The following is an 18,614-nucleotide window of genomic DNA, read 5'->3' as shown; positions in this document are numbered from 1 at the left end:
TTGCGATTACATCTCTATTGCATTTTTCGCAATACTAAAAACCTCACAATAATTTGTGAACTTACAGTATTATGTTTTACTGTTACACCACTGTCCCAGGTTAGAAGGAGGGTTTAGCAATCACAAAGATGTTTAACTCTGCCACGTGATAATTGTGCCTGTCCCAAGTCAGGAGCCAGAAATTCAGTGATTGCCCTTTGTTGCTGTATACCGTGTTTGTCGTTCTTTTTATGTTTTGTATATAAATCAGGCTGTTAGTATTATGGTTTGAATCATGCATATGTTATTTTGTAGTCTTCTATATAGCATTTTATGTGGTTATAATTTTGCTTATTGTTGAAGGCAATGACAGTTGCAACATGTTAACTTCTATGTCATTTGGTATTTGGTGGAAGATTGTCTCATTAGCAATCTACCACATGTTGGTTTTATTGTGATTCTATGTTCCATGTGTTCTGAAAATCGGCCTTAATTTTTAAATAGGTCAAGGAAAAAAAATATAGATTAATACATTATAACATGTATAAAATGTGATGGTTTATTTATTAAACATTTGTCCAAAAATAACATATAACAATGGTTCTTTGTATTTTAACCTCCTTGCATATAGATATCATTTATAAAATGTTCAATAAAACATAAATACTATCTAGACCTCAGAGAAAGAAAAAGAAATCATAAATAGAGTTAAATTTAAAACTAGTCAACTATTTTTACTCTAAAATGATATCCACAAAAGAAATAGCTGATACACATTAATCATGATTATAACAAACATGACAAATGAGTATTCGAAATGCTTAAAATATAGACATAAGAAATTGCACATTGCCCAATAATTTTATATTATCAATTTTCTCTCTCTATATCTCTCTTTAACTATATCGTCTTGAGCACAGCCTTACTGCAGAGTGAGATACATTCAACATATAACTTGGTTATTTTTTACACATGACTAAGATTAAATGGTTAATATACCTGAGGAATAACAAAATAATGCCTTTATCTGCATTTCTCAGAAAACTTATTCCTGAAAATAAACACATCTATATATAAATATAAACACTGTAGTAGAGAATTTAAACAAAATTGGCAGTCTTGAATGAAAAAAAAACTTATAATTTCTTTGCAAACAGTATATCTCAATGAAAATTGGATATTAAGTGACCCCAGGCTATAATATCTCAAGCTATGCTGTAATAATGAAATTAGACACAAAAAAATGTTTAAGCCAAGCACTGAATGATGTTAACTGAATGTGAAACTTGAAATCTTTGGTGCATAAAAAAAAGTTTTTCAGATGGGACAGACAACTCTATTACCCACCTTCAACTTTCGTGCTATGAGAAAATATCAGCTAATCTGAAGCTTTGAGCTAGAACTAACATTCTGATTAAGTAAAATTATCCTGACTAGAAATGAAATGCACAAACTTGTGTATGTTCTAACCAACAAAACACATACAACTGACAATGACATTGAACTCAAAATCCATATACATATCTGTATAATAGTCTTTTTTAATACTTATAACTTTTTTTGATACATCATGACTTGATTACTATGATGAGTAGGAGGACAGCAGTATTCTGAAAGTTCATAGCTTGAAATGTTATGTTTATTCTGCAGTTATATTCTCATTCAGATAGGCACTCTTCATTCTTTTACAGTCATAATTCTTGTGACAGACATGATAACATGGCCTTTATCATAATGATGCTACATTCGGATAGGCTTGAACGGCCTCACAATTTTGAATTAATTGATGTTCCTAATGCTTGTGACAGACAGGGTGTTGTAGCCTTCATCACAATGTAGCTAGAATTCTACTGAATGATACAACTATCACCACTACAGTTTGTCCTAATCCCCATAACAAGGCAATAAATGGTTTCATCTCAAAGTCAGATCCACGATAAAATCCAGCAATTGTAGCACCTGAAAAAATTGAAACAAAAGTCTTTAATGGGTTATACTCGTTGAACATACAAACATTTTTCCCTGATGGCTAATTCTCATATTAGGTTATCACTAATTATTGGCTTTGAGTGAATAGTAAGGAAATGCAGTTGATTTATGCTGTCTATCTTAACACATTTTTCATGTCTTTATCAGATAACCAAATTTCAAATCAATGAGAGTGAATTCGAACACAATATTGAGCTTTAATTTGTATTTTGAGTTGATTAATATCAAATAGAAGTATTTTTACTTTCACAAAACACATAATAACATGACTTTTATTCCTAGAAAAATAAAATTGATGAGAGCTGTTTAATTAAAACTGTTTTTTGGTTGTAATTAACCTGGCTCTAATGGGAGATAACTCTGGTAAATTCAGAGAAACATGAATATTGTTTGCTTAGTGTCCAGTGAGAAAAATATGTTATATGACTATGGACTGCTGATAACTTTCTGAAATGGAATATTATTTCCACTGGAAGAAATATTACAATATTTGTGCAGAACATAATAAGTAGTATAGAGATTTGTTCGAAACAGTACACAAAGTTTCCAGGGAAGAATAATGTCAACAAGACACTGGAGAATACCTACTTGTAATAACACCACCTGTTAATGGACACAAAACTCCCATCACTATAATGACCAGTGACATCCATCGTCCAATCTTATGTTTTCTTAGACGTACAAAGGCTAAGATGGCTGCTATGGCATGAACAAAGATAGAGGTAAACAAGGCCCATAAAAATACCTGGTACCAGATTTCTAAAATAAAATATAAAGTTTTTAAATGTTACAAATGAAAGAAAAAGCCACCAATTGTTTATTTTGTTTCATGTAATAAGAAATATAAAACTAATAAGAAACATCAGGCAATGAATGTTTAAAAGCACCTAAAAGTCTATTAGTATATATTTTGACCTTAATATTTTTTGAAATATTTTATTACAAGAACTTGCTTAAAAGTGGATAAGAAAAACATGTAAATCAGTGAGACTTACATAAACAAAAAAATAAATGGAATTCTAAGAAATAACCAATATATATTCTGATTCATATCAGACCTGCAAAACTTTTAGCTGATTCTCCAGGGGTGAACCTAACATAAAACCTAACTGCAAAACTTTAAGCTGATTCTCCAGGGGTAAGACCTAACATAAAACTTACCTGCAAAACTTTTAGCTGATTCTCCCGGGGTAAGACCTAACATGAAACTTACCTGCAAAACTTTTAGCTGATTCTCCAGGAGTAAGACCTAACATATCAAATATATTAAATGGTGGAGTGAACTCATCCTGCGATCCAGACGACATGGTTTACCTAGAAAATATAAGTTATAATCCAATGATTCTAGTGTCTTAGAAGAAAACAATTAGGTTTGTTTCATATTACCCGATGATGTTCAGACGTTTTAGGTGGGGAAAATCATAAACAGTGCTGATACACATGATACATAAATTTTCAAGGAAATAGACCTACAATGTGTCTAGTAATTGGTCGGTACCTCGAATGACTGAATAACACTGTTAACATGGTTAATATCCGAATAACACTTGTTATGACTGAATAACACTTTAATATTAAAATAGATAATGGAAATGGGGAATGTGTCAAAGAGACAACAACCCGACCATAGAACAGACAACAGCAGAAGGTCACCAATAGGTCTTCAATGCAGCAATAAACTTCCGTACATGTACATCCAATATGGTGACCACGGAAATCACAACGGCCGCCATGTACACACTAAATATAAAAAGATCTTTATGACCTTACATTGTATCTGCTTTCTGTAAATCATTTTTAAGTTATCATGGTTATAAAATGAATTGATAATACATGTATACATGTATTATAATATTATTTAATAATCAATGTTTAAAACTCACCAAAATGTCATGCATGTGTTAATATTAAAATTTCAAATGTTATTCAATTATTACAAGTGTTATTCGGTTAATAACTGTGTTATTCGGTCCTTCGTGTTACTCGTAATTGGCTAATAATTATTTGAAGTTGGAGTAAGATAACATAAATATTGAAATATTGTGTTAATGTATATGGCTACTACATTTACATGTTTCAATAAATATATAAAAATCTTTATTTCAGAATTGAGCTACAAATATTTAGGAGGCTCCGAGCTAGATGTATACAGTCATAGTGTTTATCTTCACTTTAGACAGGTTGGGAACAAACCCTCTCTATGGTGATTATACCTGTTACGTGTATAGAGGGATAAACCTTCTATAGAGGGATAAAATTATCCCTCTAAAGAGGGGTATTTTTGTTAAGACTGGATTTAAATCAAAACAGGGCAGAATGGCATTCTCTACTTATTATGGCAGTAACCTGCAACAGTTGATGCACCAATTGATGTACTTAGTTTAATATGCACATGCCCAGTTTGCTGCTTATCTGACAAAATATAAAATCTATTGTTCACCATGGTTGAAAGCTGTGATGATCAGGTAAATTCTACTCACTTATGCCTCACTGAACAGAATTTCTATTGTTAGATTTAACATGAAATTTAAAGGTCAACTATTCCTTTTGATGTTGATCAGGTGTTCAGATAGGTATACAATAGATTTCAAGTTTTGTCACTTTAGCAGAAAACGGGTTATCACTATTTTTAGTGAAGTGCATATGTTGATGCACCTACTGCTAGAGATTATAGCCAATATGATTAGAAAATGCCATTCTGCCCTAATTTGCTTTAAATCCAGTGCAAACACAAATACCCCTCTATAGAGGGATAATTTTATCCCTCTAAAGAAGGTTTATCCCTCTATACAGGTATAATTGTAACAAAAAATTTGTTCCAGCGTGACATTTGTTCCGCCGGAACAATTTTCATAGAAAATATGTTCCTCCGGAACATATGTCACAGAAAATATGTTCCAGCACTATAAAATTTGTTCCGGAACTAATTTTTTAACCAAGTGTGAAATAAGTTCCGGAACAAAAATCACAGTACCATGAGTTTTGTTCCTATATTAATATTTAAAAAAAAAAGTGAAATAAGTTCCTGTGATATTAGTTTTGAACGAAGGTACTTTATAGAAGTCAATGAAAATGTTCTGTTCAAACCTATTTCACAGAAAATAAGTTATGTGCTTGCATGGGGTACATTTGCAATTAAAGGCATGACTGTAGGAAGATAAGAAATAAAAGCAATTACAATGTATCATAATTTGTATCTATGTTTTATCGTTTATGTGTTATTTGACCTCCTTGTTTCCTGTTAATCTGTCATGGGTGTTCTAATCATACATGAACTTAATTATGGTCATTGCACAGTTTTAAAGTGTGTGTCTTTTGTTTCTTTATGTCTATTTGTATAATTGATCAGTCACTTTGTTCTTTTCAAAAAAGTACAAATGTTCATTTTTAACCGTTATAATACTTTTTTTCAGAAAGACTATTATTATTATTTCTAATTCTACTTTCTCCTGGGTCATAAGTGTCATTTTTAGTATTATTAATTGAGTATGTTATTAAACTTTTGCTTTACTCCACATGATCCAAATTGGATGTTTACACTTTCTATTTATTGAAATATCAATATAATACATGTTTTTTATAATGACTTTAAACTTGCTGATGACAAGTGCTCAGTATATAAGATAACTTGTTTAACCAGTGGAACATATTTCACAGACAAGGAACTAATTTCACCAGGTGAGGAACAAATTTCACAAATCCAGAACTTATTTCACCAGGTAAGGAACAAATCTCACAAACATGGAACTTACAATGACTTATTTCACTAGGTAAGGAACAAATTTCACCAACCCAGAACTTATTTCACCAGGTAAAGTGTGGAACTTATTTCATAGAGATGGAACAAATTATATAGAAATTGTCTGTGAAAAAAGTTCTCCCAGAACATGTTTCCTGTGCAATTAGTTCCACTGGAACTTTTTTCACAGGAACAAATTTTGGCTCACATAATCACAATCCAGGGGGTTTGTTCCCAACCTGTTAGAGGTGGAGGAAGCCAGAGTACCCAGAGATAAGAAAACTGACAATCATTAGCGACAAGCACATCTGCCCTGCGTGGGATTAGAATTCAGAGACTCACATATTCACAGTGTCAATGAAGTAAATATTTTATAATAAGACCTGAAGCTAATATATGTGTACATGTATCTGTATGTTATCTTCACCTCCTTTATAGGAGATCAGTGATTTCTCACTAAGGTATATATATCCATCCACCACAGTGTTAAAAATAGTCCATCACCAGTTATATTACATCATGTACAATTGGCTAAAACACAATTTTCTATATACAGTCAATAAAAGTGTCTCTCTATTTAATAATATTTCGTTGTTATTTTAAAACTCATTTTTGTGAAATTTATAAAAACTGTAATAAAAGCTTAAATTCTAAATTTATTTATATATAGCCTATTTAAAATTATTCAGATCTAGTTCACTTGGATAATATTAAAATAATCTTCCATATTAAAATTTAAAATAGGGTATAGTTAAATCTTAGCTTTATCAAGTATTCAAATAGATGATTATTAAATTTATATATATGTATATACATATATTTTTAATGGGTTATGCATACTTGAGATATCCTTATTTTTTCCTGTTTTTTATATCAGACAGCATCCTATATCTTGCTCTATGAATGTTAAAAACATATCTGCGACACTGAAATTCCAATGCAGATAACATTTTGATGTTTATATTTTTGTTGCTAAGTCCAACTTTTTCCGTAAGGAGATAAGAGCAGTCCAGTATAATTTTGATTTTATCAGTTTCAGTAAGGTATTCCATTTCTCTATCTGTCAGATTATGATATTCCTTCTGAAGATCTTCTAAAGACGCTTTTCTGGTTGTTTCTAATAATGTACATTTCAATAAAAAGTGTGGTAAATCTTCAGTTTCTTGTCCACACAAAAGGCAGGTGGCTTCAACATTATTCTGATTAAATCTAGATCTATTTTCTTGAAGAATGTATGTACCAGAAACAAGTTTTAACTTAACAGGCAGACGGTTTATGTCTCTTGAAGATGATGTTTTGATATAGATAAGCGGGTGTTGTTTTCCAGGGTGGTATTCATCAACATTTAAATAGCTTATATTTCTGTATAGCTTCGAGATATCTGTATAGTACTCTTTCCAATATTTATTTATATAACTGTACATTAAATTTTTCCATTGAATTTTTGTATACGGAGTGTCTAAAAGAAGGTAAATTTCTGGAAGAGCATATTTCCAAATATTTTTTTTTTACTTCAATGAACCAACTGTGACTATCTTGGTCTTTGACTGCTAATTGTCTTCTAGCAATTTGTTTTTCAGTTGATTCCTCTGATAGTAAACATATACTGTAAAAGTAGCTCAGTATTTTTATATGTATTTGTCCTTCAATAGGAATCATTCCAGATATAATGTATGGTACTACATCAGGAGCAATTTGAGGTAGAGACAAAATCTGTTTGAGCATTTTTTTGAAAAACATTTCCAATTTATCAATATTTAATTTAGTTGGTATCAGTATCTCCAGACCATAAAGTAATGTTGGTAAGACATAAGTTTTCATTATATGAATACAGGTGCTTGGATCTAAACCATTGTTTCCATGAAAACCTGCAGCCATGAGACTATATGCTGTTCTCCTTGCTTTTTTAATGTTCTCGTTGATGGTGTTATTTAACGTTTCCTTTCTAGATTTTGATCTTTGTATTCCCAGATGTGTTGCTTTTTCTACTACTGGTAGCTTCTTGTCTTTCAATCTCAGATCTATACAGCTATGTCTTTTTTTCCTTTTTTTCTCCATCTCAATAACAACACTTTTTTGTGGTTGTAATTTGTAGTGTTCATTACAACTGAATTCATAAGCCATGTTTAGTAATATTTGTGCTTCATTTGGATCTGTAGTATTTAAAGTAATGTCATCCGCACAAGCTGTTGCACAACATGGTATATGGCCAATTTTACTTCCTAACTTAGATTGTTGTAAATGGTGCAGTAGTGGGTCTATATATATCTTGTAAAGATCCGCACTGAGAATACCACCCTGACGCACTCGTTGTGAAATGATAAATTCATTTGACGTTTTTCCATTAAGTTTTATTACAGATGAAGCATGTTTATGGAGATTGTTGATGAGATTCCAGTGTCTGTCTTGTATTCCAAGATGATATAAATTACGCATTAGATTTTGATGAACCACAACGTCAAAGGCTGACTTAGCGTCTAATAATACTATTATCAGGAGTTTTCCCAAATCTAATGATTCTCTATTTACCTCTTTTAAAATGAATGACGCATTTAATGGAGCTGAGTTCTGTGTGAAACCTCTTTGCAAAGTGCATTGTCTTGGTAAACTTGTTGGCCGGATTCTTAATTTCAGAATAGATTCGATGATTTTACAGAAAACTGGGAGAACTGTTATTCCACGATAATTCTTTATTTCTAAAATTGATCCCTTGTTTTTAAATACTGGAGAAAGGAGTCCTTTTTTAAGAAGATCTGGATTTAATCCTTTTTTGAAAATATCAACTAGAATTTGATGTATAGAATCTATAAGATTATCTCCTGCGTATATAAAATTTTCGACAGTTATTAGTCAAATGAATGTATATTGATCAGATTGAGAGTACATTATTTGTAACTAAAATTGTAAGTAATTTGTCTTGTATAAATGTAACTGTGGTTGTGTTCGATTACTGTTAACACTTATTTCATATTGATGGTGTGAGGTATTTTTTTGATAATTTAAAAAACTTAACCTTTCCCATTAAACTTCTTGATATCATATGGTACAATCTGAAAAACCTGTTCAAAGTAAGTTGTTGTCAAATTAAATGAATTAGACAGATTGACTATAAAGTGGTCATTTTTCGGTACAATCATTTTCTTATTTGCGCTCGTGTATATATTGGAAACTTTCCGCCTTATAAGAATGAAAAAAATAGTTTAGAGTACATCTACAATAGTTTCAAGAACATCATACGTTTTAAATGTACTATAAATAAAATTGTTTCAAAAAAATGAACACTTTACAGTAGGAGATAACACTTCCGGTGATAATCTGAGTTATTTGTGCGAGGTTGTAATAATAAAAATGTCAGACGAAGAAGATTACAGCTCAGGAAGCGATGAAGATTATGTTCCTTCAGGTGTTTTAACTCATTATATACACTTTTTTCCAACAAAACATTTTCCCCGAAAAAAATATATGTGACAAAATGACAAAGCAAACATATCTTTGTGTCACATTTTACATGAATCATGAATGTAACAATGCACACACCATGGCTCAGGTCTAAAAATCTTCGAATTCGGTAAAAACGTGTTACTGTAAGTGAGCTACCTGAACACATTCACACCCTTAACTATGTTCCCTTTCGCAGCTCATGCCTTCACCTGTTCACCAATACACCTAATCGCCAGTGATTTGTTCGCCATTACTGGATATCACACAGGTTCCCTTCAAATTTTGACACATACATGTGAACAAAACTCCCGTTTTCAGGGGTCTCCTCCCGTCCTCCCGTTTAGGAGAAAAAGGTCCCGTGTATGAAATATTTCATGAATGAAAATTTTCAGACGCCATTTTTGATCATTTCTTACTACTGTACGGGTGTAATTGACACCTGTGTTAAATTTTACCTGTACATCAAAGAAGATGTATAATTATATGGCTTCACTTGACAGCTTGGGTGTCAAACATACTGGTAATCAACGATGTTTACCTCTAGCTAACTGCCGTTGTGTTATAAAAACGATGTGTATTGGGAATATTTAAATACTTTTTTGTTACTTCCCTTTGTTTTATCCTGTTTTCAGTTATTTTGCTTTTAAAAATGTTAGTTGTAAAAAGACCATAAATGATTAATATTTTTATCAAATAATCATAAAAGGATGTTGATTAAATGAATTTAAATGTTTTGGGACAAATGAAAAAATATAAATTTATAAATTATTTTAGCAATCTAGACCTCTTTTCAATGATTAAATTAAAGTTTATATTATAAATCTGTTTCACTTTTTAATGACCATACATTATACAATATGGACAAATAGACTAATAAAAGTTTTTGTTACAACAATTCCTAGTAAAACCTTCAAATTTAAATTTTTAAATGTTTATATATATAAGATTTTAAGAAATCGCAAAACATTTAACACGGTTTAAGTCTTTTAAAGTTTTTTACAAATATGACTTTCATATTGCTTAAAAGCCATGCAGTACTAGTGTTAGTGTATGTTAATTTTTTAATTTATTTATGATGTTGCAAAAATACATGTGGAGCTTATTTTTTTCTTATTTGTCTGTACATTTACCAATGATATGGAGATGGAGACATAAACAAAAATCTATACAGATAAGATAAATAAATATAATGATTTATTTGCAAGTAGTGAACAATCATTTATCAAAAACAAAACAAGAAACAGATTCTTCTTAATATTTTATTTTATTCAAATAGAGAGGCAATAAGGGTACCATTAACATATTACAATTTGATGGAAATTTGAAGAAAAACCACAATTTCTACATCATATGGTTACATTTACGACAAAATTTATGTCGATAAAAAACCACCTGATCTGAGTCCTAATTTTCCAAATCTCATGATCTGAGTTTCACAGTCCATCACATGTAAGTTGACATCATAAAACAAATATCTGACGCCACAATGGAAAAGTGATTGTTTGATGTGTCAAAAGTTTAAGCGGCTGGGTCAGCCGGGATTAGCGATAAGGTGTATGTCACTCGGAGGCAATTCTTTCTGTATTGTAATTTTAGTCTTTAGAAGTGTCAACTTGACACTATAATCTCTCTGTAATTTGAATCACACTGGTAAATTTACGTCACTTTTGTATAAAACTCAGTGGTACATTTGTATTTATGATGTGGCACTGCAGAAAAAAATATATAACTAAATAAATAATTAAATAATTTTAAAAATTTTAAAATGGCAGTATCTGCTCGTAGCCACCTGCGTTGAAGCATAGCCAATTAAGCCTACAAAGGCTACACGTGCCTGCAACTGATTTTATAAAAACTGTCATATGATCAGGAATGAAACATAAAAGATGCACAAAAAATATTTCCTGATTTTGTGAATTTTGTGAAAAGAATGGCAAATAATAAATAATAATTTGTATTTCATGTAATAGTATTATTATTATTATAAGTAGAGATAAACTGTAAACAGCAATAATGTTCAGCTAAGTAAGATCTACAATTAAGAATTTTGGTTAGTTGACCCCTTAAGGAGTTATTGCCCTTTTCAGTCATATTTTACCAAATTTTCGTTAGTTTTTGTAATCCTTTACAAAAAGCGGGTGACTGGGCCAATCAACCAAGATGGCCACCATGGCTATAAATAGAACATCGAGGTAAAATATAGATTTGGCTTATAACTTTGAAACCAAAGCATTTAGAGCAAATCTGACAAGGTGTTATTTTGATATCACCATGATCAATGTGTTGAAAAATAGTTTTAAGTTTAAATAGTTTCATTTAATATTTTATTTGTAAACATGCCCTGTTTTACAGATGGTGAAGCTGTAAGTGAAGAAGAATGCTCGGGTGATGAAGAGGATTTGGATTTACTGAAGGCAGAAGGCGGAGAGGATGTTAAAACTAGTGGGAAAAGAAAACGAAAGAAAAAGCCTGATATCTTACAGAGGTACAATATGAAGCTGTTAAACAATAGCCTTTCTTGCAAAGATGAGGGGAAAGGATAGAATTGCTAAAGGATTAGATTTGTTATATGGTCCTTTACTTGAAATTCAAATTAGAATTTATGGGTCAAATAAAGGGTAAAAAGGCGGGTCACTATTACTGTATTACATGTATTATACATGTTATACACATAATAAAGCATTTTCATATATGTATTGTTTGAGTGTTATAGAATTTTTCTAATATATATACATAAATAGGAATGCAAAGTTTTAATATTACAATCAAATTACATACCATGGTATGATAAAAAGCTTTGTTTTTATCTAGATGATATATATGAAAATATATGATTGTCAAAATTTTCATACTGTTTAAATAAAGAACAATTGCAATTAATGAAAAAAAATGTAATTATCTGCTTAATGTTTTTTTTTTTGTATTGTTTGTCTCCAATTTTTTTTTCTATATGGGGATAGTTTGAAAGCAATAATAATTTTCTATGTTGAGGAGTATAATACAATTATATATCCGTAAGGCATTTTAGCTTTAAACTCTTGTTATTCTGTAGAAAAAGAAAAGGAGGGATTAAACTTGAGGGTGAAGTAGTCAATAAAGCTGAAACAGAGGAAGAAGTTAAAGCAAAAAAAGAATTAGAAGAAAACATCAAGGAAGAACAGAAACTAAGAAAGGAGGAACAAGAGAAGAAAAAAGCTGATGATTTGTGGTCTAGTTTTATGTCAGATGTTGGGACCAGACCAAAAAAAGCATCACCCAGCCCTAGTGTAACTTCACCAGCTCCTTCTGGGTCTAAGGTATATAGATACAGTTGTTTTCTAGACCTTTGTGTCTTAGTGGTGTAAGTAGCTCATCTACTGTTATCACCGAAGACAAGGCAAGTAAAAAATCAATTCTTCAAGATGAACTTTAGTTGTAGCAATAATATTATAATATAACTGAGTCTGTTTTTAGGAATCGAAAAAAGTACTTTGTGTCTATTACAAATTTACACATAAATGAATATTATCTTTGTAACTACATGAACTAGCTCTTATAATCATAAAAGTTGCAAAGACTGAAAGAGTTAGTCTAAAAAAATTATTGACAATTAAAAATACTGCATACTGGTAATTATTCACATGTTGATAATTTCTTTTTTCAGTTAGCCACAAAAACTGAAGTAAAGGCCTCAGATAGTACAACTACAAATAAAAAGATAACTATCACCAAAGAATATGATTTTGCAGGAGAAATAGTTAAGTAAGTTGGTAAACACCAAACAATATCATTGAGAGATTGTTTAGTCTTTATTATTACTATATCACTGTTTCTAAAATAATGTTTAACTGTGATTTTCCTGTGTCTGATATCTAAACATTTTTTCCCTAGATGCATCATCCTGTTACCTTGGTTACATGTTTCAGAATTTGTTATTTTGTATTTGTATACAAATTCCCAAATGTTTTGTCTTCCTCATGAAATTGTTATGTGTTTTATCTTTTAACTTCAATAACCTTCAGAGCCCAATTGAAAGGAAAATTGTGAAAATTGGTATTGCAGTAATCTGTCAGTTACTAAGTAAGTAAGTAAGTAATTTTTATTGGTTTAAAATCCAAAATTACAGGATTGATACCAAGACAATGCAAATTTGTTATACCAAAACATACAAACATATATATATATCATACCAAATTTATAAACATTATATGAGGAGGTGGTACCACAAAGTTATTCAGTGCTTAATAAAGCATTTCTAGAAATGTACATGTCGCTAACAAATTTAACAATAATTCTAATTATATCAGTCTCAACACACGTATTCTTGCTTCATTAGTCATACTGAAAAAAGAGGGAACTATGTTACTTGATAATAGTGCATGGAGTTGTCTCCCATGATTATAAGTAACAAATAAGTATTAAGACAACGCATCACCAATGCTGAGTTTTTTCTTTCATGAAAAAAATTTCAATAAATATTCTTTTAATATGCTGTATTGTTTTTGCAAGAAATATTCCAGTAGGTACAATTTTGGGTTCTAAAAATGAGAAGATGAATGATAATTTCCTGTAAATTCTATAGATAAGATTGAGTTGTCTCCCATGATATAATGTATCTACATCTTTAATTATTTCAGAAAATCATTTCCCTTTGTACAGACCCAAAGTTTTATATAGATATTTTATTTAAATACAAATGGCAGATTACATTTTTTGTGTGTTTGTTCCTAGACTTCTATTTGTCCTCACAAACAGTCATCAATGAATGGTATTCATTATTATTCTTAGGATACACATTGATCTGTTTTCATGGATTTTGTGGGTATAAATGTTCAATGAGGTACACATTGTTTATAAGCTTGTATGAAGATTTTACAAAACCTTCATTACCTACAAAGAATTAAAATATTCACCATTTTTTCTCAAAATGGTATCTACCAAAAAACAATGAATCCACAGGACTATCATATATAGATCTAGACCCTTGATGTCATATCTTTGATGAATTTATGAAAACAGCTGATGATTTGAATACTATGAATTACTGACTGCCAAAAAATTTCTCAGGTTTTAAATTTTTACAGAAGTAGAAGATCTAGCAATAGTTTGTCAAACCAATGAATAAAATTAGTGTTTTCTATCAAACTATTAAAACTAGCAGTGAAGAATCAATATATATCTATGGTAAACATGTATTTACTGTATTAACCTACCGTATCTATATTTTTGTAGAGTAACAAAGGAAGTTGACCAGAATTCCAAAGAAGCTCAAACAGAATTAAAGAAACAAGAATCTGTAGTGGGATCATCAGCTTCCCCTGGATTGGCTGCAATGTAAGTTTACACTTTAAAACTCAATTGGGGAAGAAAAGAAGAAAAGTTGTCTATACCATTTTATAGTTAGTTGCATCGATATATGCATCTATTTTTATCATGGTGTGTGAATGGATTCACTTCCGATTGGTACAATTTGTCTCAGTTGAGCCCATTTAAACCAAATCTTTTCAAAACTAAAGAAAATGTTCAAATTAATACACAGATATCTATAATATGTCCTGGTACAGGAGTTCTGTGTAACAAAGGTTTCCAGTTCACTCAGGGGTTGACTTAGACACAATTATTTGCCTCTTACATGTCTAGTCATCCTTTTTTTGCAGTAAATATAAAAACTTCTTATCATATTTTTTCAGTGGAATTAAAAGACCAGGAGGATTAGGAAGTGTTTTAGATAAAATCAATAAAAAACAGAAAATCAGTACGCTGGTGAGTACTTTATATATTTATTAGTTTTGAAATTTTAAAGGGTCTCATTATCATTATTTTCTTACTGCTGTTGGTATGAATATCAATTTTATTACAGATATCAAAAATTTGCCCTTGCTATAACATTGTATTAGAACGAAGGATTGCCATATAAATGGTGTAAAATTACCACCTGAGATATGCCAAGTTTATCTTGCAGCTAACATTAGCATTGTGTGTGAATGAATGAGAAGAAACAAGTCAAATCTACCCAACTTTCTTTTTATGCATAGAATAAAACTGATGTTTAGCCATATTCAGATTCATGAAACTTCCTTCTGTTTACATGATTTAAGGTCTTGCTTATTCATTTAAAGAGCAGCAATCTCCTAAAACAAATGGTGATATAAATACCATTTTGGTGATGTTGCTCATAAAAATGTGTGGTGCATTTCATTTCTCATGCCTATATTATAAATATGTGTCTGGGTTTAAATATTTGGATATTAAGGGGAAGAAATATTGTATTTTTACTATGTGAAAATCAAACTGAGACATCTTTTAAAAAAAGTAAAACAAATAAAGTTTTTTTCCTCAGTATATTCACATTGACTTTGTGTAAATATCTCAAGGATACGTCAATGTAAGAGATCACTATATAATCTTTTGTATTATTTCAGAATAAGTCTAAGTTAGATTGGGATCAGTTTAAGAAAGATAATAAACTTGAAGAAGATTTAACGTTGCACAACAAAGGAAAACTAGGGTAGGTGTGAAGTTTTAAAACAAAACAATTCCAGCTTGAAAATTGAAAGCGACAATAAATGTTACTCTTGACTATCGGTCTGCTTCAGTCCATTTCTGCCGTGACACTTAAATCACTATGGTCACATTTAGTGCTTAGATTACTATAAATTCAGAAATTATTGTGTGCATTTATTATTGCGATTTTGTCATTTTAGACCTCAATGCGATTACAATTTATATAATTTTGAGAAAAATCCTGTTTAATTCATATAAAACATTTCAAAATGCCAGTTTAAATTATTGCGTTTACAACTCAGTCGCATTTTTCGCAATAATAAAAACCTTGCAATAATTTCTGAATTTACAGTAGTGTCTCAGACTTGCTATATATTTTAATGTCTGAATTAAAAAGTTTGATAATTTGAAAGCATTATACATATAGAAATAAGTAACATGTGGTATGATTGCCATTCATACAACTCTCAGAGACCAAATGACATAAAAGTTAACAACTATACGACACTGTGTGGCCTTCAATAATGAGTGAAAACCATTCTGAGTAACAAGCATTAAAAGGCCCTAAAGGACAAAAGAAAAACAATTTAAACAAGGAAATTGGCAGTCTGATTTAAGTGCAAAACAATAAACAAAAAAAATACAATATACATCAACAAATGACAACTTCTAAATTACAGGCTCCTGACTTGGGACATGAACATACAGAATGATTAAACAGGTCAAAATATATTTTTTTGTTGTTGTAGCTTTGTAATGACAATTTTATAATCAATAACACATTGTAAGTACTTTATTTATATGGAAATTTGTTAATGAAAATAATGATATATTTTTATTTTTTCATTTTACAGATACCTAGAAAGGCAGGCATTTTTAAACAGAACAGAACAGAGGGAGTTTGTGAAAGAAAGAGACTTAAGACTAAGCCAGAGTAGTAAAAGATAATGTCTTATTCATTGATATCACAAAATAGCATTGTACTTCAAAATCATTTCATTGGAAAATATGGCTACTGTCTTTCAGCATGTTTATTGATATCAGATGAAGGTGATCCAGGGAAAATGGAGCTTGATGTATGAAAGAAAATAGCAAATATGTGTTTGAGTTGAAAGCTAACAGTTGTACTTATTGTAAGAATATATGATGGCTAATTCTGTGTATGACTTAATGTGTATTTCCTCTGTCACAAAACATCCCATTCATTAAATCTCAAGGAAACATTTCATTTATTACTATGTAAATTGTCAGGGTAGCAATCATGTTGCAGAAATTGTCAGGGTAGCAATCATGTTGCAGTGTGTTTAAAAAAAGACAATGATTACATTTTAATTAGGTCTTTCCACTTTTCTGTGGAAAGCCTATTGTATTTGTTCTGATTATTATTATTATTTTTTTTTTCCGCCAAATTTTGTTCTTGCGATAAATGTTTGTTTCGCAATATGTCGCTTAAATATTTCTCATATTGTATCGTATAGTTTATGCGCTTTTAAATTTCACCCTGCTAAGCCAAACCATTTTCTTTGTAAGAGTTATCTCCCTATTCACTGTTTATCATCTGTGTGCATCTCCTTCGTAACAAAAAAAGATATCGACAAAATTCATTTTACAAATTGTTCGTTACATCCTCAGTAATTTTTGGCGTATTTGGATCGAAGCGATTCGAAGAAATTTTATAGGAGTTATCTATCTTTACGGAATAAATTTGTCGGTATGTTTTTTTAACTCATAAACCGTTAACCGTATAACCCTGGAATGTTTTTATTTGAGTCCCCTGATTCCTAACTTAGAAAATTAGGTCAAGGTCAAAGGTCAAGGTCATATTTTAGATTTTCATATGTCTTTGATTTCCCTATAACTCTTGAACGGTTATAGATACAAAAAAATTAAGCAGTGAAAAATGCTTGGTACTTCAAGGGGCAACTTTTTTACATGATGACTATATTGATTTTACCATCATGTAAGGGACATAACTCCCATCGATGGTTTTTAAAAAGCCATTTTTAGGCAAAACTCTTAAACAAAAGGTCCTTGACCCATAGGGTCTTTTGCAATGACCTTGTGGAGCAATGACCTTGACGAAGGTTACAAGGTCAAAGGTCAAGGTCATCAAATTATGTGGTTTTGGCACTATTTAAACAGTTTTATGTGTGTTTGAATTTCAACCAACCAACCAACCAACCAACCAACCAACATACCAACCAACCAACTAACCAACCAATCAATCAATCAATCAATCATGATCATGATCAATCAACCAATAATGATCATGATCAATCAATCAATCATGTTTCCGTCTCATGTGTTTCTTATAGGGTTCAACCAACCAACCAACCAACCAACCAACCAACCAACCAACCAATCAATCAATCAATCAATCAATCAATCATGATCATGATCAACCAATCATGTTTCCGTCTCATGTGTTTAATAAAGGGTCCAAGATCTTCTTTGTGTCTTTTTCCGTGTTTCAATTGACCCTATCCAACGTGTTTAACCAACCAACCAACCAACCAACTAATCAATCAATCAATCAATCAATCAATCAATCAATCAATCAATCAATCAATCAATCATGATCATGATCAATCAATCATGTTTCCGTCTCATGTGTTTAATATAGGGTCCAAGATCTTCTTTGTTTCTTTTTCCGTGTTTCAATTGACCCTATCCAACGTGTTTAACCAACCAACCAACCAACCAACTAATCAATTAATCAATCAATCATGATCATGATCATGATCAATCAATCATGTTTCCGTCTCATGTGTTTAATATAGGGTCCAAGATCTTCTTAGTTTCTTTTTCCGTGTTTCAATTGACCCTATCCAACGTGTTTAACCAACCAACCAACCAACCAACCAACTAACCAACTAAACAATCAATCAATCAATCAATCAATCAATCAATCAATCAATCTGTATGACTGTTTAATCATGACAGTTTATTGAAGGAACAAACTCTCAATTATTCAAGAAAAATT

At 30.8% G+C, this 18,614-nt stretch overlaps 2 protein-coding genes across 2 annotated transcripts; one reads left to right on the top strand and one right to left on the bottom strand.

Moving 5' to 3' along the window:
• Positions 1 to 1,043: 1,043 nt before the first annotated feature.
• Positions 1,044 to 8,794, bottom strand: LOC134722035 (transmembrane protein 170B-like). The gene is made up of 4 exons (XM_063585456.1): positions 8,721 to 8,794; positions 3,182 to 3,282; positions 2,557 to 2,727; positions 1,044 to 1,938 (listed from the first exon to the last, which is right to left on the bottom strand). Exons 2-4 carry the CDS (start codon positions 3,273 to 3,275, stop codon positions 1,808 to 1,810), a joined length of 396 nt encoding a protein of 131 aa, XP_063441526.1. The 5' UTR covers positions 3,276 to 3,282; positions 8,721 to 8,794; the 3' UTR covers positions 1,044 to 1,807.
• Positions 8,795 to 8,989: 195 nt separating this feature from the next.
• LOC134722034 (craniofacial development protein 1-like) lies at positions 8,990 to 16,948 on the top strand. Its single transcript, XM_063585455.1, has 8 exons — positions 8,990 to 9,110; positions 11,501 to 11,633; positions 12,201 to 12,444; positions 12,792 to 12,889; positions 14,360 to 14,461; positions 14,818 to 14,890; positions 15,550 to 15,635; positions 16,486 to 16,948. Exons 1-8 carry the CDS (start codon positions 9,056 to 9,058, stop codon positions 16,577 to 16,579), a joined length of 885 nt encoding a protein of 294 aa, XP_063441525.1. The 5' UTR covers positions 8,990 to 9,055; the 3' UTR covers positions 16,580 to 16,948.
• The last annotated feature ends 1,666 nt before the right edge of the window (positions 16,949 to 18,614 follow it).

The sequence above is a fragment of the Mytilus trossulus genome, chromosome 6 (assembly GCF_036588685.1).
Source record: "Mytilus trossulus isolate FHL-02 chromosome 6, PNRI_Mtr1.1.1.hap1, whole genome shotgun sequence".
In the NCBI taxonomy this organism is placed as follows: domain Eukaryota; kingdom Metazoa; phylum Mollusca; class Bivalvia; order Mytilida; family Mytilidae; genus Mytilus; species Mytilus trossulus.
Note: the sequence above shows the minus strand (reverse complement) of the source record. Positions and strands in the feature narration are given on the sequence as shown.

Excerpts from the sequence above, each read along its gene's own strand:
- LOC134722034 (XM_063585455.1), top strand. The coding sequence starts at position 9,056 with ATGTCAGACGAAGAAGATTACAGCTCAGGAAGCGATGAAGATTATGTT. Across the intron at positions 12,445-12,791 it reads CAGCTCCTTCTGGGTCTAAG|TTAGCCACAAAAACTGAAGT; the intron begins GTATATAGATAC and ends TTCTTTTTTCAG. Across the intron at positions 14,462-14,817 it reads TCCCCTGGATTGGCTGCAAT|TGGAATTAAAAGACCAGGAG; the intron begins GTAAGTTTACAC and ends ATATTTTTTCAG.
- LOC134722035 (XM_063585456.1), bottom strand. The coding sequence starts at position 3,275 with ATGTCGTCTGGATCGCAGGATGAGTTCACTCCACCATTTAATATATTT. Across the intron at positions 2,728-3,181 it reads ATCAGCTAAAAGTTTTGCAG|AAATCTGGTACCAGGTATTT; the intron begins GTAAGTTTCATG and ends ATTTTATTTTAG. Across the intron at positions 1,939-2,556 it reads AACAGGTGGTGTTATTACAA|GTGCTACAATTGCTGGATTT; the intron begins GTAGGTATTCTC and ends CAATTTTTTCAG.